The following is a 26985-nucleotide window of genomic DNA, read 5'->3' on the forward strand; positions in this document are numbered from 1 at the left end:
AAAAAAAAAAAAAACACACTAAGTTCGCAAAATTTCATCATCCATATTCAAATGTTTGTGTATTTTTTTTTTTTTCCATTATATGTTTCTATGGTTGGTGGGGCATAACATATTTAAATCCATCTCCATGCAAATTGAATTTTAAGCAAAAGATGCATAAAACAATATACTTCTGAATTTCTTTAAAAGTAAAATTCTAAATTCAATTTATTTATCTCATTTTTTATTTATATTTTTATATATTGTTACTATGATGTCACAGTGGACCAGAATCATATGACTGGCCCGTCAGACTACCAAGAAAAGAATAGGTTAAGTCAGTGTTTTAATCTGTTAATTCATTTTAGTCCAATCTGCTTAGTCCGATAAACTGTGAGTTAGAAGTAGGTCAGTTTGTCCCGGGTCCGCAGATCCATTTTTATTTATTTATTTATTATTTTTATTCTTTTAAATTTTAAAAATTAAAAAAATATATATTAAATTTGTTAAATTATATTCTTGTATAAATGTAAATATACAATACTATTAAAATTTAAATCATTTACACTTAATATTAGTTATAATAGAGTAATTTAACATGTAAACATAATAGTTATTTTAATTTATTTAATTAAATATATTAATTGATTAATTACAAGTTTAAAAATATTTATACGATTAAATATGAAATAAATATTTATTTATAAGTATATATATAAACAAATCTTATGAATAAAAAACTAAAAAAGTGGTGGGCCAACTTGTTGATCCGTCTTGTGGATGGATCGAAGCTTTGGCCTATTTTTTAGGGGTGGTCAGCTTAATCTAATTCATGTTTGACGGACCAAAGGTGGGACAAACTAAAACAGATCGAACTGACTCATTTTATCATTCTTTGTTACATTTATTTTACATGTCAGCAAATTATTTTAAACAATTATCGAACCATGTAAATTAAATTTTTAAAAAAAATTGAAACGAAAAAGGTAAAATGCTTATAAATTATAGATAAATTTCTTACAAAAAATTAAGTATTGGAACAAAATTAAGAAATATTAGTTTTTAAATAAGTTTAAATATGCATCGGTCCTTAGTTATGTTGTTTTTATTTAATTTGGTCCTCATTTTCATTTTGTTTTCAGTTAAGTCCTTGTTTTTGTTAAATTTTGGTCAATTTGATCGTTTTTACTAACGGTGTTTAAATAGTTAACATTTTTGAATTGTACATGTCACGTGTCAACTCTTGGTTTTTTTGTTTTTTTTTTCCTAAACTTTTGTAAATTTTATTTTTAATTTCAAAAAAAGTATCCATGTTTCAAGTCACAATTGTGCCACGTGTCAATGTCAGTGTCACGTGTCAACTTGTGGTTGTATTATTTATTTTTGTTCAATTTAGTCCCGATATTCGTTATTTTTGTTCAATTTTGTCTCTATATTTATTATTTTTGTTTAATTTAGTTTCAACTTTTGGTAAAATAAAATAATTTTTTCCTTTCAAGTTGAGATCAAATTTAATTTTTAATAAATATTATATATATTATTAAAATTTACATTATTATTAGTTATTTTTGAAATTCAATTATAAATTCAATATAATTCTTAGATTTAATTGTTAAATAAAATATAATTATTTAAAATAATATTAAAATATAATTATTAAATGTTTTAAAAATATATATTAACATTCACATTTAAATACAACATATTTAACATTTTTATTGCATTTTAGATATTAAATTAAAATCTAAAATGTTTTATATTTAAATGTTAATTTTATAAATATTAGTTTATTTTTCTAAAATATTTATAATATTTGAAATTTTTTTAAATGTCAATTTTAAAAGTAAAATTATTTTAGAATATAAATAATAGAAAAAAACATTTAATATATATATATTCTTATAAATTTTAAATAATTGTATTTTATTTAACAATTAAATATAAGAATTTTATTCATTTTATAATTAAATTTAATAATTTATAATTGAATTTCAAAAATAATTAATAAAAATGTCAATTTTTAAAAAATATATTAGTATAATTTTTATAAAAGATATTAAATTGGTGTCAATTTGAAAATGAATTTGAAAGAGACAAAATTGATTCATTTTAACCAAATTGAATAAAAATAGCGAAAATAAGATCAAATTTATATTTAAACTTTTTAAATACTTTTAAAGAAATAATGAAAACAATTCATTTCTATAATTTATTAAAATCAGAATTTTTTTAAAGCTTTTGTATATAGTAATAACAAGAGAAAATCTTCAATTTCATTTTTTAAAAGAGTGTGTTTCACTCAAATCAATTCTTTGTCTTAACCTTCCATATTATCTCAAATTAATTATCTCTAAGTGGACAAGAATCATATGAATGGCTTGTCAGTCTGCCAAGAAATGAATAGGTTGAGTCAGTGTTTTAATCTACTAATCCATTTTAGTCCAATCTACTTAGTTTGTTAAATTGCGACTTAGAGGTTGGTCGGTTTGTCTCGGGTCCGTGGACCCATTTTCAATTATTTATTTATTATTTTTATTCTTTTAAATTTTAAAAATAAATAAAATAAATAAATTTGTTATATTATATTCTTGTATAAATGTAAATATACAATACTATTAAAATTTAAAACATCTAAACTTAATATTAGTTATAATAGAGTAATTTAACATGTAAATATAATAATTATTTTAATTTATTTAATTAAATATATTAATTGATTAATTAAAAGTTTTAAAAATATTTATATGAATAAATATGAAATAAATATATTGATTTATAAGTACATATATAAACAAATATTGTGAATAAAAAATTTAAAAAAGTGGTGGGTCAGCTTGTTGGTCCATCTTGTGGCAGGATGGACTGAAGCTTTTGGCCTACTTTTTAGGGTAGGTCAGCCTAATCTAATTCGTGTTTGACAGACCAAAGTTGGGACAAACTAAAATAGAGCGATATGACTCATTTTGCCATTCTTTGTTACATTTATTTTACATGTCAACAAATTATTTTCAACAATTATCGAACCATGTAAATTAAATTTAAAAAAAAAATTGAAACGGAAAAGGTAAAATACATATAAATTAGAGATAAATTTCTTACAAAAAATTAAGTATTTGAACATAATTCAGAAATAATAGTTTTTAAATAAGTTTAAATCTACATTGGTCCCTATTTACGTTGTTTTTATTTAATTTGGTCCTCATTTTCATTTTGTGTTCCGTTAAGTCCTTGTTTTTGTCAAATTTTGGTCAATTTGATCATTTTTACTGACGATGTTTAAATAGTTAATATTTTTGAACTGTACATGCCACGTGTCAACTCTTGGTATTTTTTATTTTTTTTATTTTCATAAATTTTTGTAAATTTTATTTTTAATTTCTTTAATTTCAAAAAAAATATCCATTTTTCAAGTCACAAATGTGTCACATGTCAATTTATGGTTGTATTATTTATTTTTGTTCAATTTAGTTCCGATATTCATTATTTTTATTCAAATTTGTCTCTGTATTTGTTATTTTTGTTTAATTTAGTTCCAACTTTTTTTGAAATAAAATAATTTTTCCCTTTCAAGTTGAGATCAAATATAATTTTTAATAAATATTATATATATATATATATATATATATATATATTATTAAAATTTACATTATTATTATTAGTTATTTTTGAAATTCAATTATAAATTAAATATAATTCTTAGATTTAATTGTTAAATAGAACATAATTATTTAAAATAATATTGAAATATAATTATTAAATGTTTTAAAAATAAATATTAACATTAACATTGACATTAAAATATAACATATTTAATATTTTTATTGCATTTTAGATATTAAATTAAAATCTAAAATGTTTAATATTTAAATGTTAATTTTATAAATATTAGTTTACTTTTTTAAAATATTTATAATATTTGAATTTTTTTAATATCAATTTTAAAAGTATAAGTATTTTAGAATATAAATAATAGAAAAAAAAACATTTAATATTTATATTCTTATAAATTTTAAATAATTGTATTTTATTTAACAATTAAATATAAGAATTTTATTCAATTTATAATTTATAATTGAATTTCAAAAATAATTAATAAAAATGTCAATTTTAAAAAAATATTAGTATATTTTTTATAAAAGATATTAAATTGGTGTAAATTTGAAAGTGAATTTGAAAGGGACAAAATTGATTCATTTTAACCAAATTGAATTAAAATAACCAAAATAAAGATCAAATTTATATTTAAACTTTTTAAATATTTTTAAAGAAATAATGAAAACAATTCATTTTTATAATTTATTAAAATCAGAATATTTTTCAAAGCTTTTGTATGTAGTAATAACCAGAGAAAATCTTCAATTTCATTTTTTAAAAGAGTGTGTTTCACACAAATCAATTCTTTGTCTTAACCTTCCATATTATCTCAAATTAATTATCTCAAAGTGGACCAGAATCATATGACTGGCCGGTCAGTCTGCCAAGAAAAGAATAGGTTGAGTCAGTGTTTTAATTTGGTAATCCATTTTAGTCCAATCTGTTTAGTCCGTTAAACTGCAAGTCATAGGTAGGTCAATTTGTCCCGGTCCGCGAACTCATTTTTATTTATTTATTTATTATTTTTATTATTTTAAATTTAAAAAAAAATTGTTATATTATATTCTTGTATAAATGGAAATATACAATACTATTAAAATTTAAAACATTTACACTTAATATTATCTATAATAGAGTAATTTAACATGTACATATAATAATTATTTTAATTTATTTAATTAAATATATTAATTGATTAATTAAAAGTTTAAAAAATATTTATATGATTAAATATGAAATAAATATATTGATTTATAAGTACATATATAAACAAATATTGTGAATAAAAAAATAAAAAAAGTGGTGGGTCAGCTTGTTGGTCCGTCTTGTGGTATGATGGACCGAAGATTTTGGCCTATTTTTTAGGGTGGGTGAGCCTAATCTAATTCGTGTTTGACAAACCAATGTTGGGACAAACTAAAATAGACCGAACTGACTCATTTTGTCATTCTTTGTTACATTTATTTTACATGTCAACAAATTATTTTAAACAATTATCTAACCATGTAAATTAAATTTTAAAAAAAATTGAAACGGAAAAGGTAAAATGCAAATAAACTAGAGATAAATTTCTTACAAAAAATTAAGTATTCGAACATAATTAAGAAATAATATTTTTGAAATAAGTTTAAATATACATTGGTCTCTATTTATGTTATTTTTATTTAATTTGGTCCTCATTTTCATTTTGTGTTCAGTTAAGTCCTTATTTTTGTGAAATTTTGGTCAAATTGATCATTTTTACTAACAGTGTTTAAATAGTTAATATTTTTGAACTGTACATGCAATGTTTCAACTATTGGTTTTTTTGATTTTTTGATTTTCTTAAATTTTTGTAAATTTTATTTTTAATTTCTTTAATTTCAAAAAAATTATTCATTTTTCAAATCACAAATCTGCCACGTGTCAATTTGTGGTTGTATTATTTATTTTTATTCAATTTAGTTCCGATATTCGTGATTTTTGTTCAAATTTGTCTCTATATTTGTTATCTTTGTTTAATTTAATTCCAACTCTTTTTAAAATAAAATAATTTTTTCCTTTCAAGTTGAGATCAAATATAATTTTTAATAAATATTATATATATATATATATATTATTAAAATTTACATTATTATTAGTTATTTTTAAAATTCAATTATAAATTGGCTATAATTCTTAGATTTAATTGTTAAACAGAATACAATTATTTCAAAATAATATTAAAATATAATTATTAAATTTTTTAAAAATATATATTAACATTGACATTTAAATATAACATACTTAATATTTAATATTTTTATTGCATTTTAGATATTAAATTAAAATCTAAATATTTTATATTTAAATGTTAATTTTATAAATATTAGTTTACTGTTCTAAAAGATTTATATTATTTGAAATTGTTTTAAATATCAATTTTAAAGATATAAGTATTTTAGAATATAAATAATAGAAAAAAACATTTAATATTTATATTCTTATAAATTTTAAAAAATTGTATTTTATCTAAAAATTAAATACAAGAATTTTATTCAATTTATAATTAAATTTAATAATTTATAATTGAATTTCAAAATTAATTAATAAAATTGTCAATTTTAAAAAAATATTAGTATAATTTTTATAAAAGATATTAAATTGGTGTCAATTTGAAAGTGAATTTGAAAGAGACAAAATTGATTCATTTTAACCAAATTGAACAAAAATAACGAAAATAAAGATTAAATGTATATTTAAACATTTTAAATATTTTTAAATAAATAATGAAAACAATTCATTTTTATAATTTATTAAAATCAAAATATCTTTTAAAGCTTTTGTATGTAATGATAACAAGAAAAAATCTTCAATTTCATTCTTTAAAAGAGTGGGTTTCACTCAAATCAATTCTTTGTCTTAACTTTCCATATTATCTCAAATTAATTATCTCAAAGTGGACCAGAATCATATGACTAGCCCGTCAGTCTGCCAAAAAAAGAATAGGTTGAGTTAGTGTTTTAATTTGCTAATCCATTTTAGTCCAATCTGCTTAGTGTGTTAAACTACGAGTCAGAGGTAGGTCAGTTTGTCCCGGGCCCGCGGACCCATTTTTATTCTCTTAAATTTTCAAAATTAAAAAAAAAACTGTTATATTATATTCTTCTATAAATGTAAATATACAATATTGTTAAAATTTAAATCATTTACACTTAATATTAGTTATAATAAAGTAATTTAACATGTAAATATAGTAATTATTTTAATTTATTTAATTAAATATATTAATTGATTAATTAAAAGTTTAAAAAATATTTATATGATTAAGTATGAAATAAATATTCATTTATAAGTATATATATATATATATATATATATATAAACAAATTTTATGAATAAAACTTTAAAAAAGTGGTGGGCCAGCTTGTCGGTCCGTCTTGTGGCAGGATGGACCAAAGCTTTTGGCCTATTTTTAGGGGAGGGTCAGCCTAATCTTTTTCATGTTTCATGGACCAAAGGTGGGACAAACTAAAACAGAACGAACTGATTCGTTCTTTTCATTATTTGTTTCATTTATTTTACATGTCAGCAAAATTATTTTAAGCAACTATCGAACCATGTAAATTAAATTTTAAAAAGAATTGAAACGAAAAAGATAAAATGCATATAAATTAGAGATAAATTTCTTACAAAAAATTAAGTATTCGAACATAATTAAGAAATAATAGTTTTTAAATAAGTTTAAATATACATCGGTCCCTATTTATGTTGTTTTTATGTAATTTGGTCCTCATTTTCATTTTGTGTTCAGTTAAATCCTTATTTTTGTCAAATTTTGGTCGATTCGATCATTTTTACTAACGGTGTTTAAAAAGTTAACATTTTTGAACTGTTGTTAATTATTTATGTTGGTCACTATTTATGTTGTTTTTATGTAATTTGGTCTTCATTTTCATTTTGTCTTAAATTTTTGTAATTTTTGTAATTCCTTTAATTTCAAAAAAATTATCCATGTTTCAAGTCATAATTGTGTCATGTGTCAGTTTATGGTTGTATTATTTATTTTTGTTCAATTTAGTCCCGGTATTCATTATTTTTGTTCAATTTTGTCTCCATATTTATTATTTTATTTTAATTTAGTTCCAACTTTTGTTAAAATAAATAAATTTTTCCCTTTCAAGTTGAGATCAAATTTAATTTTTAATAAATTATATATATATATATATATATATATATATAAAATTAAAATTTACATTATTATTAGTTATTTTTGAAATTCAATTATAAATTATTATATTTAATTATAAATTGAATATAATTAATAGATTTAATTTTTCAATAGAATATAATTATTTAAAATAATATTGAAATATAATTATTAAATTTTTTAAAGATATATATTAACATTGATATTTAAATCTAACATATTTAATACTTTTATTGCATTTTAGATATTAAATTAAAATTTAAAATGTTTTATATTTAAATTTAAATTTTATAACTATTAGTTTACTTTTTCTGAAATATTTATAATTTTTAATTTTTTTAAATATCAATTTTAAAAGTATAAGTATTTTAGAATACAAATAATAAAAAAAAACATTTGATATTTATACTCATATAAAATTTAAATAATTGTTTTTTATTTAACAATTAAATATATGAATTTTTTTCAATTTATAATTGAATTTCAAAAATAATTAATAAAAATATCAATTTTAAAAAAATATTAGTATAATTTTTATAAAAGATATTAAATTGGTGTCAATTTGAAAGTCAATTTGAAAGGAATAAAATTGACTCATTTTAACCAAATTGAATAAAAATAACGAAAATAAAGATCAAATTTATATTTAAACTTTTTAAATATTTTTAAAGAAATAATGAAAACAATTCATTTTATAATTTATTAAAATTGGAATATTTTTTAAAGCTTTTGTATGTAGTAATAACAAGAGAAAATCTTCAATTTCATTTTTTAAAAGAGTGTGTTTCACTCAAATCAATTCTTTGTCTTGACCTTCCATATTATCTCAAAGTGGACCAGAATCATATGACTGACCAGTCAGTCTGTAAAGAAAAGAATAGGTTGAGTTAGTGTTTTAATTTGCTAATCTGTTTTAGTCCAATCTGTTTAGTCCGTTAAACTGCGAGTCAGAGGTAGGTCAATTTTTCCTGGGTCCGCGAACCCATTTTTATTTATTTATTATTTTTATTCTTTTAAATTTAAAAAAAAATTATTATATTATATTCTTGTATAAAGGTAAATATACCATACTTTTAAAATTTAAATCATTTACACTTAATATTAGTTTGAATAGAGTAATTTAACATGTAAATATAATAATTATTTTAATTTACTTAATTAAATACATTAATTGATTAATTAAAAGTTTTAAAAATATGCATATGATTAAATATGAAATAAATATACATTTATAAGTATGTATATAAACAAATTTTGTGAATAAAAAATTAAAAAAAGTGGTGGACCGAAGCTTTTTGACCTATTTTTTAGGGGTGGGTCAGCCTAATCTAATTCGTGTTTAAGGTGGGACAAACCAAAACAGACTAAACTGACTCGTTTTGTCATTCTTTGTTACATCTATTTTACATATCAACAAATTATTTTAAACAATTATCGAACCATGTAAATTAAATTTTATAAAAAATTTGAAACGAAAAAAGTAAAATGCATATAAATTAGAGATAAATTTCTTACAAAAAATTAAGTATTGGAACATAATTAAGAAATAACAGTTTTTAAATAAGTTTAAAAATACATTGGTCCTTATTTTTGTTGTTTTTATTCAATTTGGTCATTATTTTCATTTTGTATTCAGTTAAGTCCTTATTTTTGTCAAATTTTGGTCAATTTGATTATTTTTACTAACGGTGTTTAAATAGTTAACATTTTTTAACTGTACATGCCACGTGTCAGCTCATGATTTTTCTTATTTTTTTTTTATTTTCTTAATTTTTTTAATTTCTTTAATTTTAATAAAATTATTCATGTTTCAAGTCACAATTGTGCAACGTGTCAATGTTAGTGCCACGTGTCAGTTTGTGGTTGTATTATTTATTTTTGTTCAATTTAGTCCCAATATTCGTTATTTTTGTTTAATTTATTCTCTATATTCGTTATTTTTGTTTAATTTAGTCCCAATTTTTGTTAAAATGAAATAATTTTTCCCTTTCAAGTTGAGATCAAATTTAATTTTTAATAAATATTATATATATATATATATATATATATATATATATATATATTATTAAAATTTATCTTACTAGTAGTTACTTTTGAAATTAAATTATAATTATTATATTGATTTATAAATTGAATATAATTCTTAGATTTAATTGTTCAATAGAATACAATTATTTAAAATTATATTAAAATATAATTATTAAATGTTTTAAAAATATATATTATCATTGACATTTAAATCGAACATATTTAATATTTTTATTGTATTTTAGATATTAAATTAAAATCTAAAATGTTTTATATTTAAATGTTAATTTTATAAATAGTAGTTTACTTTTCTAAATATTTATAATATTTGATATTTTTTTAAATATCAACTTTAAAAGTATAAGTATTTTAGAATATAAATAATAGAAAAAAACATTTAATATTTATATTCTTACAAATTTTAAATAATTATATTTTATTTAACAATTAAATATAAAAATGTTATTCAATTTATAATTAAATTTAATAATTTATAATTGAATTTAAAAATAATTAATAAAAATGTTAATTTTAAAAAAAGATTAATACAAGTTTTATAAAAGATATTAAATTGGTGTCAATTTGAAAGTGAATTTGAAAGGGACAAAATTGATTCATTTTAACCAAATTAAATAAAAATAACGAAAATAAAGATCAAATGTATGTTTAAAATTTTTAAATATTTTTAAAGAAATATTGAAAACAATTCATTTTTATAATTTATTAAAATCAGAATATTTTTTAAAGCTTTTGTATGTAGTAATAACAAGAGAAAATCTTCAATTTCATTCTTTAAAAGAGTGGGTTTCACTCAAATCAATTATTTGTCTTAACCTTTCATATTATCTCAAAGTGGACCACAATAATATGACTATCCCGTCAGTCTGTCAAGAAAAAAATAGGTTGAGTTAGTGTTTTAATCTGCTAATCCATTTTAGTCGAATCTGCTTAGTCCGTTAAACTGCGAGTCAGAGGTAGGTCAGTTTGTCTCGGGTTCGCGGACCCATTTTTTTTTTTAAATTTATAAAATTAAAAAGTAAATATTTTTTTATATTATATTCTTGTATAAATGTAATGTTATGAATTTATTATAATTATTAATGTGTGTAATATTTATCTATATTTAAATTATTAACTATTTAAATTTTACTACTTTAATAATATAAAATTTAATTCTATAAAATATTATAGTTTTGTAAAATATATAATAAAACATGTAGTAATATTTATGTATTTTAGTTTCTATTCAATATGTATTATAAATGAGATAGTTATTTTCAAATATTTATCTAAAATGAAATTAAAATAAAATATAATTTTATTTAATATTTTTCTCTAAGATCAAATTTTCAATAGAGATACATTTAAACTTTTATCTATTCAAATTAATTAGGGATCTTTATTTTTTCATTTATTCTAATTGGAAATATAAGCTATTATTATTTTTATTAATGTATTAAAAATTAATAAAAATAATATTTTTATTCACAATTTATGTAAATAATTATTTCTTGTAAAATAATTAAGTAAAATGTTGTATAACTATATACATTTTTATTTACTAATGAAAATACAGCGCAGTGTTCACAATTTTATGATAATTAAAAATAATAAAATTATTATTATTATTATTATTATAACTATAAAATTATATATAAATATTTATAATTTTATTATAAGTAGTTTTATTCTGTAGGTAATTTTTTAGTTAAAAATATTAAGTTTTAAAAAAAGTCATTTAATCATTTATGAAAAAATAATTAAATTTGAAATAATTAAAATTTAAAACAATAAAAATTTAAAATTTAAAATATTGAAAAATAACTAAAATGTAAATAAATATTAGATACATTAATATTTTAATAAACCAATAATATTACATAGGACTTTCATATTTAATTAGTATAATTAATATTACAGGACTATTGTGAAAATATGTTTAACTATTATATAATTATATCTAAATTAAAATAATCATAATGTAACTATATTTAAATATTTTTTAATGTGAAGTAATATATTTCATAGAAATGGATTTTTTTAGTGTAGATGTCTTGCTAAGGAAAATTTTTATTGTGCTGTTTTTGTATGTTAAAGTAATTAATATATATTAATTAATAAAGAGGATAGATAAGATTGTACTGCTAATGGTAACACATTTCACAAATTAAGTAGGCATATCAGGTAATTAAGTAATAATATGAATGATTGTTTTGAATAAAATAAAAAAGCTAATATTAGAAGTAAATCATTTGAATTGTCCTTAATAAGTAGACATGTCTCTTTATATGCACACCAATTGTTTGTGTTTATTTATTTTTGTATAACTATCACATTTTTAATATTACAATATTCTCAATTATATTTTAAAAATTTCAAGAACAATTCATTTTCATTTTTCTATGTCAAGGTGATTTGAGTACTTACTTTGTAGTATTCATGTACACATTTTCTTTAACTTTTTATTACTTGATATCTTAATATATATAATTGTTATGAAATTCGCAAATATACCAAATCGTACAAGTAATGAAACAGACATGTTCATATATTATTTCCATGGAGACTAAATGGATTCTTTATTGAAAAAGGATGAAAATAACAAAACATTTTTTGATTTTGATAAAAAAAAAGAATTAAATATAAAGAATAAAGAGAAATTGACACAGTGGAAACAAATAACTTGATTAAGAAGAATATAATATAAAAGCTTCACTGGGATTGAGTTTCATGATTCCATTCAAAGTAAAAATAACAAACAATATATTTATGTTTTTGTCTCTCACACATCATTTGTAACATGCATCGATTTTGTCGCAGAAAAACCTAAACTAGAATAATAAAACTCCATGTCTAACAAATTTTACTATTACGTTTGCATTAATGACCATGCTTAAGAATGATAAATTATCACATTTATGTCTAGCATGTGAAATCAATAATTGTTTTATCCTACTCACGCTTCCTAGACTATCTTTCAGATCACCCTACTCCCACATATGCACCATATCTAGAACATGCAAATTGAAGATCGTAATTTGGTTTCTCAAACTATCTTTTGGATAAGTTGGTATTCCGAATGTGCAAAATTCATAGACAATGTAGTTAAAACAAGAATAAAACATAAGAGATTATAGGAACAAATTATATTAAATGAAGAATTCATAAAGAATTAAGAATATATTACACTCAATCCCCGGGATTGAGGGAGTTAAGCTACTCGTAGACATACTAAACACTTGACTGATTATGTATTTTCTCTCCAAGTGTATTTTGACCTAATTTATAGATTTCTCAAAACACACAACTCGCTTCATGAATTGACTCGTTGGACGAATTTCGCATGATTCATTGGATGAGTGGTCTTTCGCTAAGCAAATGACATGAAATTGAATTGGGCCTAAAACTTTGTAGGACATAATTGGTCATGATACCACACTAAGTACTCAAACATTCATAATAGGTCACGATACCGCACTAAGTGTTTGAACATCCATAATAGGTCACAATATCATACAAAAATTTACATACAATATACATTACTATGTATGCACATATGTATATATTTATACATATGTATATGTGAATATATAAAAGAATACATATAATCCATAATACAACACCTTCATTATTAGGTGTACATAGTTTGAGCGACCATGCTTCTTGTAACAAAGGAATACTTCCTCGTTTGAGAAATTTCACATCACTTGTGCAACACTAGCTTCGAAAGATAGATAATCGATGCAGTGTCTCTTGAACACTATCTCATTACCGAATGACCATCCTTCTTCTAATCGTTTAAGAATAATATCAATAGTTGTTTAATTTAACTAGTTCCATAAACATTATACTATGTTGTTACTTTAATACTTGAACGATCACTTCGTCATTTTAACATTAGAAGTCTTAAAGAAAGAGGAGAGAATTGCCTAAAGATTTTTGTGGATTAAACCTCAAAGTCATAGCTTAAATAACATGCACTATGACTTGAGCATTATGACTTAAGCATCCATGATGACATTTAAACAACATTAAAGGTTGTGGTGTAATGATTAGTCATTGTGGCTTGAGTAATAATCCACTGCACAAGTAATGTATACCTAGAACAAAATAAACTTCATGCTTATTATATAATACTAATATCTCACCAAATTAAGCTTCATTTTAACTATCTTTAACCCTCATTATACACTCAACAATGATTATAACTCCCTTTTATCTCCACAATGTCCAACAATTCCAAATAGGAATATATAATTATACCTAATATCTCCCTACAATTTAACCAACAAAATAATCCACCCATCTAATTATACCTAATATCCGTTAAAAACTACATCTCAAAAACTAAAAAATCTTGCATTAATATTGTGACACCCCATTTAAATAGAATAAATCTACTAAATAAAACATCACATAAATATAATATTAAAAGAGCATACAAGATGAATAATATATAAGGATTCACCATTATAGTCATCCATAAATATACTTAGAAAAGAAAACTAAGGCACACCATGATGCCATGAACAAAACAAGATTTAAGATTTTTGATAGTTGCCCAAAAAGCTTGCTCATAGAGCAAGATATTACATAGGCAATAGTGCCTTCAGAGAGTACTCGAAGGAATGAGATCCAACCCAAGCTTGGCTACACTGCAGAGTTTCCATCACCTTGGTGACCACTAGGCGTTTCCACATCTGCTCACATCAATAAATTGATGATCATTGCAAAAGGAAAAACCACACACAAGACAAACACAAGCAAACAGAAAGGGTAAGCTAGAGTATAAATAATTTGAACATGTTATAGCAAGCATATACTTAAAACACATAAAAAACATGCAACAAGATAGGCATACAATCATATGATAGCAAATAAGCAGGACTCTAAGACTCAATTATCCGGATACATATAATATGATTGGATTCACTAGATGCTTGCACTTGTGGTGGCCTCTACTGCTCTGTAGAGCCATTGCCAATGAGTTTCACCCTACCACACACAAGGTTAACCTTCAAACATCTAAGGCCATTATCCTGCCAAAGACTAGGGCCTCCCGCTACTCTCACCACTTGAATCAGTCTATTCTACGTGAGACTAACTAATTCTTTAGATTTTTGAGATGTAATCCTTACTTGAATTCTTACCTATTTATATACACTACACACCACCATGAAATCTCACCAAGACATTCATGGAATTACGTATATCTCATGCCACATCCATGTTTCCACACCATATTCCACATTTCATCTCAAGCATCATAATTTCATGTCGATGCCTTAACCAACCAACCAAACCATGTTTCATTTCATGCCAAACACAATATATATATATATATATATATATATATATATATATATATATATATATATATATATATATATATATATATATAACAGTCTCATTTCATCCTATTAAACATATGCAACATCATACTTCAAGCTTTTACAATAAATCACTCAATCATATAGGCAAACAATTAAATCAGAGATGAAAACAAGACTAGAGCACGTCCCTACACCAGATCTCGCTCATGTTGGAAGTACTTGCTTAGGCGAGAGAGATTCTCTCGCTCAGGCGATCCCTTTTCGCCTAGGCGAGAGCTCGAGCAGTGGAATAATGAGGTTTTTTTTTGCGTTTTATCGCTTAGGCGAGACCTCCTCGCCTGATCGAGATGACTACTCGCTCAAAACTGGAGCTAGTCACTTGAGCGACAACTCGAGCAAAAACTTGGGAAAGTTTCTGATACTCTCGCTTAGGCCTTGTTCGCTTAGGCGAGAATACCAGGTTTCTCCATTGTTCACGTATGCAAACCAGGAAAGTACAACCAAACCACATCCAGTCCAATTTCAAATAATCACAAGCACTATTCAAAATATAACAATGCGATTTGAAAACCCCAAACAATCATACGATTCGAAAAACATTTAAGAGTTCTAACTTCCTTTACCTTTTAGACTGAAAGCTACGAAAAAGACTCTTAGCGGAGGAGCACCAATATCCATAGTAGCTTAAGAAGCTAAAAATAGGAGCATAGAGGGAGGACGAAAATGAGACCAAGACATGGGTTAAGGTGAAACCGAATCTTAGGAGCTAAAAACGAAAAGGAATAGAGGCTAAGAGATTACTTACTTGGAGATGCTTTTGTCTAGCTTGTAGGGGAAACTTGCTCAAACCCTAGCAGAACTCTATTGGAGAAAAAAAGGGAGAGTGTAAGTGAGTTGTTTGGGAAGTGGGAGGCAGAATGGGAAGTGAACGGGACTGAGTGGAGGGTTTCTGGAGGTCCCTTAATGGGCTGGCCTTGGCCCTACGAAAAGGCCAGACACAAACCTCTCTAAAACAGAAAAAATGGGGCTTACAAATATTATAATGAAAAAAGATAATATGATATTTTCTTTTAAAAACGTCTTTAATTCTAGGTATCTGTTTTTTACCCATTTGTACAAATTATATATAGTGTAGTTTTATATTTTTATTCAATTAAAAACTACTTTTTTATGTATTAGATTCACATTATAAAAAAGTGAAAATTCACTAATAAGAAAATATAATATAATTCCATAAACTAAAAATAACATTTTGTAAAATTAAAAAAAATTAAAAATAAAATATTTCACTTTAGGGTCAAAATAAATACTATTCCCAACTTGGGAATTAAAACTATTTAAGTAACAGCATAATATACAATATTTTACAATAATTAGGTATACACAATTTGTTCTAACATATTTAATGTAAAAGTCAATAAATTTATCCTCTTGACACTGGCCGATAGTTTCGCATCTCATTATTTGTTTACCTATTATTTATTCATCCTTTGTGAAGGTACTCTACTATAAGTGCGCTGAGGTAGGATATTTTCAGTTTTGGTGATTATAGTTGGAGGAACCATGAATGTTGAAGAAGAGGTTCAGCGGCTCATCCAAGAAATCAAGAGGCTTGGCAAGGTCCAAGGAGATGGTTCTTACAAGGTCTTTATGACATATTCTCATCTTTCAATCTTCTTTTTATATCATGTTCTTATGAATCTGCATTTATGGAACTTCAACCTCACAATTTCTTCATCATCTATTCCTTACACACGCATAATAACATATGCTGTTGTTATAGATCTAGATCATGAGTTTGTTAATGGGGTCCTGTGTCGTTAAGAAAATCGGATCTTGATGGATCTTATTTTATCTCTGAGTCCATCTCAGGATGTGTCAGGTATAGTTTAGTTTTGGTAACCCAGAAAGGTAGATCTTTCCTTTTCTTGGGAAAATTGTAATTCAAACCACCTAGGTATTTTGCATAGATTAGGATGAATGAAATGGGAAAGAACCGTTCCATCCTAAGGAAAAAAAGGTCCTAATACCTGCTAATAATGAACTGAAACTTAAGCATCAACAATTGTTTTCATTAGAAACAATTTTAGTTATCTATTTCAAATACTATTCAACACGGAATGAGAGAGAAAAAGATGTAAAACTACAATATAAGTAATATGATGTAGTAAGAAGAGAAATAAAACATGCTGATAGCGTATTTAAACGGGGTGTCTTACTGAATTGAAAACTGTTCAATACAAAATTTGCGATCCAAGAGCATGGCATCATAGTAATAAGTAAACTCTGGCTTTGATGTTCATATTGTTGAAGGAGGCAGCTAGGAAAACCCACTGCATTCATGGAGAATAAATGGTGAATTTATTTCCTCGTCAATGAGCATGTCTGTGCAATTTGTTTTCTTTCATGTTTTAATCTTTCGGTGGAGATGTTCGCTGATATGTTATATACGCTTCTGAATAGAGCTCTCTTGAGATTAACAAAAAAAAAACATCTTTTATTGTGAAGGTAACATTTGGAACACTATTTAATGATGAGGAATGTGCAAATATATTTGAAGCACTTGTTGGGACACTGAGAGCTGCGAAAAAGAGAAAAATATTGACATACGAAGGTGAGCTACTGCTGCAAGGAGTCCATGATAACGTGGAAATTACACTGAGTCCTGCCTCTGCTGCATGATAAACTTGAAACACCAACTTGTTTTTATGACCCTTGTAATAGTATAATGCGTGCAATATATATAAGCGTGTGGACGAGTCTTCAGGCATTATTTCCTCGTATTACCATTCAGTTCGAGGTAAATGTTTAAGCATGCATCAAATATTAAAACCAGGATTTGTTGATTGCAATTTTTATGAAACGATGTTATACCTACTTGTGCACATTGTTGGTCCTTTTCGTCAAGAGTTACCCTCGTTTTATTCTCTATGATGCATACCTAGCACCATTGGAAAAACTAACATCAAGTAAATTTGTATCTAAAGTTAGCATGCCTTTACTGCAGCGTTCACAATGTAACAGGGTAATAACCCAAGAAGTAACTGGTGACAAATATGCTTGACCTGTTGAATATGACTCGCCAATACTAGTAAAAAAGAATAAAAAATCAAGTGATAGTTGTTAACCCAGCACACTGCCTCGTTGTGAACAACCTGTGATGTGAATTCATTTAGCAACCTATTACGAGAATGTCTATTGCAACTCTTAACATGTCTGTTGTCGCTCACATTTACATAATTTTTATCTAAGGTAATTCTTATCAGCTAAATTTCATGAAATTGAATTCAATGAGTGACAACGACACATTAGAGTAACATTAGACACCAAGATTACTAGCAGGGAAAAAAGGCGTGAATTTTTTCGGGTAGGATGAAGAAGGGTTTCAAAAAATTGGCAGAACTATTTGAAAAGTGAAGGGTCATCGTTGAATGGGTACTGTCACGGTGATCCAGTGAGAATAAATGCTTGGAGAAGGCTCTGCGCTGCTTGGGTTTCATCAGGTGTACCGGATATGACAATAGTCCTGTCACTTGTTCCGGGAAGAGGTTCATGGACGATGACGTTAGCCCCTGATATCTGACAACGGAAACACAATTAAGTTAAAAAAGGGGGAATAATAGTGTCTTCCACAATATCTTTGAAACAAGTCCCATTGTTTGTCATAACAATGCCACATGTCCAGAATATCAAGCAATTTCAGCATCATTGGATGGTTATTTTCTCCTACCAGAACCAATAACCAATTACAAAATCATAGAAGTGACGACACAAAAGATTAATGTGAGGAGCACTTGAGCAACTAAACAAAGTATATTTACATAAACTTATCCGGAATGGGTACCTGTCTCAAGCGAACCAGATTGCTACCGTTTTCCCCAAATACAGAGCATATAATATCCTCCGGAACCACAATTTGCACAGTTGTATTAGTAACAATTGCAGTTTTACTCCCACTGCAGACCAAAGAGAGTAATAATAAGAACTCAACATTTTGTAACGTATTGTTATAAACGCTCAAGTGACCATTTCCGAGTCCCAATAAGTTGTTGCTGAAAATGAAAAACAATTATTTTCTTTTTTCCATGCTTTTGGGGCTGAGGAAGGCCTCAGTGAAGAATTTAATGGGATTTCGTATTCTTTTCTAAGAGGAGATTCAAATACACAAACCCAGGTTGTGCAACTGTAATGCGGCAGAAATTAAACAAGGTGAGCCAGCTTTGTTCACATTAAAAACCATGTCATAGTAGTCCCAAAACTTCACTCGATGCCTGGGCTCCGAATAATAGCAAATAAACAATGATCTCTAAAAGGTCAATGTTGAATAAAACAAAAGGATGCTAGTCAAGTGTATTGATTTTTCACCAAACAGCAGAGTAACTGGCACAACAGAAACAACTCTATGTAAGAAAATGTGAGAGTATGAGTTTGGCATCAACAAGAAATGCAAACATGATGTGACCTGATCTGACCTAGTATGCCACAGAAATCACCACTGGTTATACCAAATCAATGGTAGTAGTTCCTAGTTATGCAGATCTATGATCCTGAAAATACTAAGGCCTAATTGATCAGCATTAAAGCATGTGTAATTTATTTAGCATAACACATACCCGACAAGTTCTAAGCCACCTTTTTGAGAAATCAATCCTCGACTGACACCATTGGTGCCACTGGAGTTTATTCCAGATACTGTCTGCAGCCAAGTTTAATCAGTTCATATGGAAAACTTGGAAAGGAAAACAAGCCAGCAGAGAGAAAGCAAAATACCAGTGGTGCCTGTAATCCTGGAAAAGAATGTCTATTGAGACCATGAGAAAAAGCAACAGTCGGTTGGCCTCCAGCTAGAACAGAGGAAAAACTCCTTCCTCCACCACCATTTTGCGTACTGACAAATAGATGATGTCGCAGTCTACTAGTTGCATTATATATTGCACTTTGAACATTCAAAAACTCCCCTGATATCTGAGGGAAAAGTGAATAATGATTTTAAAAAGTGCTGAAACATGATTGCAAGACTTATCCTGAGGATTTAGTGTGCATTTAGATTTCAGTTAGAAAGTTGATTTGAGTTGAACTCAACTAGATTAAGAAAAAGCAGCTCACTGTAGCTTTTAATTCAACTATAGTTTGAGATAGATTTACTTGTAACTGTGAAGAAGAATTGCCAAACATGTTGATACAATGTTTGATGGAAGATGAAAGTTGTTTTGGGTTTCCTAACTGAAATCCAAACACACCCTTAATAAACAAATTTAATGAACTACATATACAATAGGTTTATGACCCAAGATAGACATCCTCTTGTAAATAAGAAGCTTCTTGTCAGCTCTAAATGTTAAAATAAACACTGGATTTAATAAGGAAAAAAGGTAATATCATAGTTAAACATCTGTTATAATAATCACTATACATATCAACAAGGAGATCATTAAAACCACATTTCAATATTTGGCTAGTATTAAGATCAGATCTCTAGATCAAACAAACACAAGAAGATAAAAATTGAGCAGCCCCAATGTAACACTTGCAGTTACTATTAATATGCATCAGAAAGACCATGAATTCAGAACTAATGTCAAGATGATAACGAGGCTAAAAGTCTGAGACACAGAATAGGTAGCTCCAACTTTAAAATCAAACTTTTAGTCTCTATAAAATAGAGAATACAGTTTATATTTCAATTATAGCTCTCAAGGAAAAATTTAACGTTTTGAGGGATTAATAACGTGTTTTGACATATAAACAATAGGAACAGTTAAGAGTAAACAAAGAATCTAAAATCAAGTGTCTAAGACATAATATGTTGTTTGGATAGAGTATTAAAAAAAAAAGAAAACTCGAAACTTTAGAAATATATTAGAGTATTTTGATTACTTGAAATTGTAGAATTCCAAATTCAATCTAAAAACTAAGAATTTGAAAATTTCCATTCTCTTCCCTTTAACATCAATATCTATGTCTCTTCTCTCACATCAAATATTTAAAATAAGCTAATGTTTGGTACTAAAATTTCAACATACACGTGTATATACATTGGATATTTTAGAAATAAAATTACCCTATCCAAATTAAGAATTTAAAATTTAAAAAAATTAAATTAATTTATCCAAACAAAGCATATGAAAATGTAAGAAATTTAGATCATAACAATTCAAAGTCTCTTAAATTTTAAAATTCCTCATCTAAACTTAACATAGCTACTTATCTCGCTCCAAAAAGCATCTAGAGGGAAATAAAATACAATCTACATTTTGAGAGTGGGAGGGTAGTAACTAAGAAACTCAGCATTCAGAAACATAAAAAAGGTTACAAGCTGAGGATGAAAATCAGTCATATTTCGGTATGAGTTATGCATGCACTGTCATAGTAACTGTACGCCATAGCCAAATCCCCATTCTTGTTGTTTAATCGGATATATAAATATATCGTACTAGTTAATCAAAGACACTTTCTCCTCCAAAAAATGATATGAAACAAAGGCCTTATGATCAGGCTAAACTTGCTAGAGCAACTGTTCCTCCAACAAATAAGCACAATTATCTATATTTATAAGGATAAGCCTAAGGGGGCTTCAAGCTTGGTTATGTCAATCAAAAGTATCACTAGTAAAAAAAAAAACTCAGAGTCAAAATCTCAAACATGTCTCATGAACAGAATTTAGGCTGGGAGAAGCAATTGCGTTATATAGGTAGTGCATGGTGAGAATGATTCACTTGTATTGTATTCTCTAGGAACAGTTCTCTTTTCCATCTTACTTCACCCCAATCTGAGCTGACAGTAAAAATCAAGAAGCCAGCAGACAAGAAGAATAGGACTCCATTCATACACAGGGATACCCGATACTTTTGCAGAATATACCAGGATAAGAATGGCATTATATATCTTAAAACAATACCAAATATAATACGATGAGAGGTTGGGGATATTTGCAGGAATAAAAAAGGAGTAGCTGGCACCATTAAACGAACATATCACATGCAATTTGAAAACATTTTAATTGAAAAAGCAAATAAAGAATCATGGACACACCTGTACCAATTGATCATTTTCTGATACACACTTTGGAGCCAGACCATGGCCAATTATTCTTATATGCGTCCCTGTGGCTTTCCTCATTTCTGAGACTATTGCCCCTCCTTTCCCTAACAAGCAACCAACTTGGGTTGATGAGACTACAAGACGTGCACTAACAGATGTTCCATTTTTCGTTTTTAAGTCTAGCCCCTTCCCAACACCAGCCTCAACAGACTTGGAGAAAACAAGCACAACGGCCTTTTGTGCAGGGGAATAGTATGATTCAGGATTCTGCCAAAAATTAAGCCACCAGCAGAAAAGAAATATTAATAGACAATGTACTACACTAATATACACACAACGTAATAAACATAAGTACAAGCAAAAAGATTACTTTTAACAAACCTCTAAAGCAGTAATAGTAACTAGTCTATCCTCGCAATCAACTACTGAAGGAGCAAAACTTATAATAGCCCCTGATTCGTTCTGAAGAGCTCTTACAGTATTGCCTCCCTTTCCAATAACGAAACCAACCCTATCACTGGAACAAAGAATTCTAAATGTAACTTCCTGCTGAAGTACTTTTGGATCCAGGGCAGACGCTCTATTAACTTCAGTTGATAATTTATGAGCACCAGAGGCATTTCCATTAGACCTGTTGGATAAATAAGATAATGTAGAGCTTCTTTGCAGATGGTGATCTATATGCAGATTAGTTAAAGACTTAAGCGGAATTGAAAATGGTTCAGACTGAACCACTTCATAATGTCTGCTTCCCATCACCTTTGTTCTATCAGGTGGAGGACAATCTTGAAGTCGCTGGGAGACAGCAACTAGTGCCTTCTTTACGGACGTCAGCTGGCCTTCTATCTGACAATTCCAAAAGATCATTTCTCAGTATTAAAATAAAAAACAGCACAAATAAATTAAATTCCATTTACCATATTCACTGGTCCCTTAAGCAGGGAGTTGGAAAATGTTCCCAACATTAAGCAAAAGATTGCAGTCTTTTCTTACACTGCATCGGAGGCAGCCAAAGGCAACAGCTTTCCTTATCAATACACAAACATGTGATAGCCAACAGATGATGATCACAATTTACAAAAAAGATACCGGTGATCTATCAAGCATATTTACGTACATATATTTCCCACACCATTTGAAATTATATTTTTTTAATATGAAAATGTAAAAAGCAAAAATCATTTTTTACAAACGACACTAATGATTCCTTTCAACAACTGAAAACTACAGTAGTTACAATCTCACTTAGCTACTGGCTCCGCTTACTCACCAGGCAGTACTGGTTCATTAGAGTTATTCGGCACATGATATTTTATGTTAAACAGCTCATGTCTGTATCCATAGGGTATGAATACACGCCAATACTTTGGTATTTTTGGTGTATCTCGGCTTTCATAGGAAGGTCCAGGCTATCAGCACAAGATTTTCCTTCAACCAATGAATCTATCTATTTTGAGAAGGTCCTTAAATGAAAAATTCACTCTTGTAAATAGCCAACAATTGCTAACACGTAGCAGGATCACAAGTATAAAAGACAGGATATATACAAGCTAATTAAGTGGCAGCTGATTGTTGATGTGTTACATCACCTTCTGTTTGGCCTCAAGATTTTGTTGGGAAACATCCACATCCACACTAATCAATGCTCAGACTCTCCGCCTCCAATATTCAAAATCAATATTACAAAGTCTAATACAGTCCCTCACATTTAACCATTTTTTCCGTTTTCTCATAAAATTCCTTAACAAAAAGGAACGGGAGGAAAATAGAGCCGGAAAGAACCCTTTATTAATTTAAGCAATTTCTTGAAAAACCATTCACTTCAATTCTATCAACTACAATGAATAGTTCTACAAAATCTCATTCATATTTGTACGTTTTCAACATCCATTCCATACATTCATAGAGAACAAAAGACAGGTTAGGTTAGACATGTTTCTCTGACTTAAATCACTAGCAATTCTTTAGCCAAACCGTTAAACTAAAAATTTTCAACTTCAAAATCCAACTGTCCAACGCAAAGCACCTTGCAAGAACACGAAAAGCAGAAACAAACAAACAAACCAACTGACCTCAATGATTTCATCGGAGGGAGCAGTGCCAGCCGGCAAACCATCTTTCAAAACCCTAATCTTACATCCAGTGTCAATTCTGATATTTTGGACGACCTTCCCGGCCTTGCCAATAACAGCGCCGACCTGCACATTATCCGCGAGCAGGCGGCAAGACACGACACGGTTGCCAACCTCGGTGTCAACAGTCTCGGCGGCAACATCAAGAACCCGTTCAAAGACCTTGAGCAGCGCCTCCTGTGCCTTGGAGACCCCGCCGTCGGCGGAGGCAGCGGCAGAGGCAGTGACGAGGATGACTCGGTCGGGAGATTCCGGCGGAGCGTCCTCTATTCGTATTTTGGCGGCGGTGGCTTCTTGAAGCGTCTTGATGAGAACACCGGACTTGCCGATGATGGCACCTACACGTGAGGCGTGGCAGAGGAGACGAAAGGTGACATAAGTCTGATAGAATCTGGCACGGCTGGAGTGTTCGTTAGGGGGATTTGAATCGGCCATTATCATTCAATCTGTAACTTCTGCTTTGGAGGAAGCTGCTTCTGCTTCAAAGGAAGCTACTTCTGCTTCTGCCCATGACACTTATTTTCTCTTTTGCCAGACTTTATTTATCAAACTCCTAAATGGATAATTAAATGTAAATACTCCTAATTACTAATTAGTCATTGTTTCGTCCTCCTCGCGTCTTTCATTATTCTTACTGATTATTTATTAATTAGGAATTAGTAATAGTGTTTTGTTGTGCTTCCTGCTTGATGATATGACAGTTGCAGGTACGGGGAGGAAGAAGAAGTTTCACTTTGGTTGATTAACGGAATGGGAGTGAAATAAAATAATTAATTAATATTAAATATTTTTAATTAGAATTAAGAATTTATAACTAATTATTATTGATTTTTATTTGAATATTATTACAATTTTTTATAAAATATAAGTTTGGGTAATAAAAAAAATATAATTATTTTAAAATTATGTAAAGCAGAATTAATAAAATTATTTCAAATATTAAAGGTTAACTTTAAAATACAAATTTAAAAATATTGATTTAAATTATGATAAAGCCACTTGTAAAGTAGGAAATGATTGTTAATTCAAAACAAACTTCATAATTGTTTTAATATCAAATTTAAAACTTGAAAATTATCATATAAATTATGAAGTTGAAAATGTTTATTTAAATTATTTTTTTATATTGGTAATTAATAAGAGCTTTAATTGTCTATATAAAATATTAAATTGGTAATTTTTAATTAATAATTTAACAAATGTGATAATTCATTTAAATTAACTTTTTAGAATCCGTTTGAAGAAGTAAAATTGTTTTTTTATTAACAAATGTGATAATTGTTTATTCTTTATGTCACTCATGTAAATATTGTTATTTAAATGTGAATATTCATTATTAATAATGTTAAAAATAATGTACAAAAATTAGGAAAAAAAGAGTTTTATTGATGACATAATCAAAACTATGATACATGAAATACATTTTAGAAATTGTTTAATAATTTAAACTTTTATATTTAAGGATTGTTAGGATATTTATTTTAAATATGATCAAATGTGTGAGTGTGAGACCCTTTTTTATTTAAATTTTGTTTTAAGAGAGGGTTTGGGCCTGACCTCTTAGAAGGTTCAGGGTCAACCCATTATGGGGACCTCCAAGACCCCTTCTAGTCCTATCAAGCTCTCACTTGTCTCTTTTCCTAAAAACAAAACCCTCCCCTTTCTCAAACTCTTGAGCAGCAACTCCGCTAGGGCACACCCCTCAAGTTAGCGAATCTTCTTTGTTCGGAGCTGCCTGAACTCGTATCTCCATGTAAGTAGACCCTAACCTTCATTTTTCAGTTGTCTTGTTGTGGCTCTGCCTAGGGTTTGTCCTAGTAACCCTATTGTTTTTCATGTGCCAATATTTTTCAGCTCCTTAATCTATTTCTGGAGCTGTGTTGCTCTCCTTGGGGTCCTGTTTTCGTTTGGCTAAGTTTGAGTAAGGTAAGGGAAGCTAGGGCTTTGCATTTTTTTAAGTTATTTTTGCTCATTCCTGATCTATTTTGTGTGTTTGGTGCTTGAATGATATTGACGGTTGCATGAATCTGTTTTGCTGTGTGTATGCTTGGCTGAAAATTGTAATGCAGGTGCGAACAGGTGAGAAACCTGTTGATCTCGCCCAAGCGAGTGACCCTCGCCTAAGTGAGAGTAGCAGGAACTCATCCTTGGTTCCAGCTCGAGTTGTCGCCTAGGCGACTAACTTTCTTTTTGAGCGAGAGGCAGTTTCGCTTAGGTGAGACGCTTTCGCCTGAGCGAGAACTCGTTGGAACCTTGCAGTACCCACTGTCGAGCTCTCACTTGGGCGATGAAGGCTCGCTTAAGCGAGGGAACTTCTCTCGCCTGAGTGAGGACCTCTAGCTTGGGTGAAACTCGGGCAGGAAGTGCTGTGTTGGTTGCTGTTTGTTTTAGGATTGTTTCCTCTACTTTTCCTTGCCCAATATATGTGATCATGTTTGATGTGTATGCTTGAATGATGTGACTGAAATTAGTGTGTTGTTATGTAATGGGATTGGACATTGGTATGCAATTATAATGTATGAGATTAAATGAGATTCTTATTATGTTGAGTATGAAATGGAGAACATGATATGTTTGGTTGGTGGTGGATTTACATGAGAATTGAATGATTGAGATGGCATGTGGAATGTGTTGGTAAAAGAGTTTCATGGGAAACTCTTGGTGATGTGTGTGGTTAGTGTATACCTTGATATAAGAGATGTCTAGGTAA

The 26985-nt window shown here is 27.5% G+C and overlaps 2 protein-coding genes and 1 long non-coding RNA gene across 4 annotated transcripts; 1 reads left to right on the plus strand and 2 right to left on the minus strand.

The window, feature by feature from the left end:
- Positions 1-14256: 14256 nt before the first annotated feature.
- LOC114176570 lies at positions 14257-16019 on the minus strand. The gene is made up of 3 exons (XR_003603028.1): positions 15908-16019; positions 15726-15794; positions 14257-14469 (listed from the first exon to the last, which is right to left on the minus strand). It is a non-coding gene; the product is annotated as an uncharacterized LOC114176570 (long non-coding RNA).
- A 511-nt stretch (positions 16020-16530) lies between these two features.
- LOC114177967 (costars family protein ST45-2) lies at positions 16531-17987 on the plus strand. The gene is made up of 2 exons (XM_028063594.1): positions 16531-16746; positions 17611-17987. The coding sequence occupies exons 1-2, from the start codon at positions 16666-16668 to the stop codon at positions 17782-17784; spliced, it is 255 nt and encodes an 84-aa protein (XP_027919395.1). The 5' UTR covers positions 16531-16665; the 3' UTR covers positions 17785-17987.
- Positions 17988-18005: 18 nt separating this feature from the next.
- LOC114177966 (KH domain-containing protein HEN4-like) lies at positions 18006-24914 on the minus strand. Of its 2 annotated transcripts, none has more exons than XM_028063593.1 (7): positions 24216-24911; positions 22525-22989; positions 22135-22410; positions 19873-20067; positions 19716-19798; positions 18947-19058; positions 18006-18681 (listed from the first exon to the last, which is right to left on the minus strand). In XM_028063593.1, the coding sequence occupies exons 1-7, from the start codon at positions 24714-24716 to the stop codon at positions 18544-18546; spliced, it is 1770 nt and encodes a 589-aa protein (XP_027919394.1). In that variant the 5' UTR covers positions 24717-24911; the 3' UTR covers positions 18006-18543. The 2 variants fall into 2 exon arrangements, 1 of the variants encoding a protein (XP_027919394.1); XR_003603252.1 differs by having other exon boundaries at positions 18575-18681; positions 19716-19794; positions 24216-24914.
- Between the last annotated feature and the right edge of the window lie 2071 nt (positions 24915-26985).

The sequence above is a fragment of the Vigna unguiculata genome, chromosome 3, assembly GCF_004118075.2.
Source record: "Vigna unguiculata cultivar IT97K-499-35 chromosome 3, ASM411807v1, whole genome shotgun sequence".
NCBI classification, from domain to species: domain Eukaryota; kingdom Viridiplantae; phylum Streptophyta; class Magnoliopsida; order Fabales; family Fabaceae; genus Vigna; species Vigna unguiculata.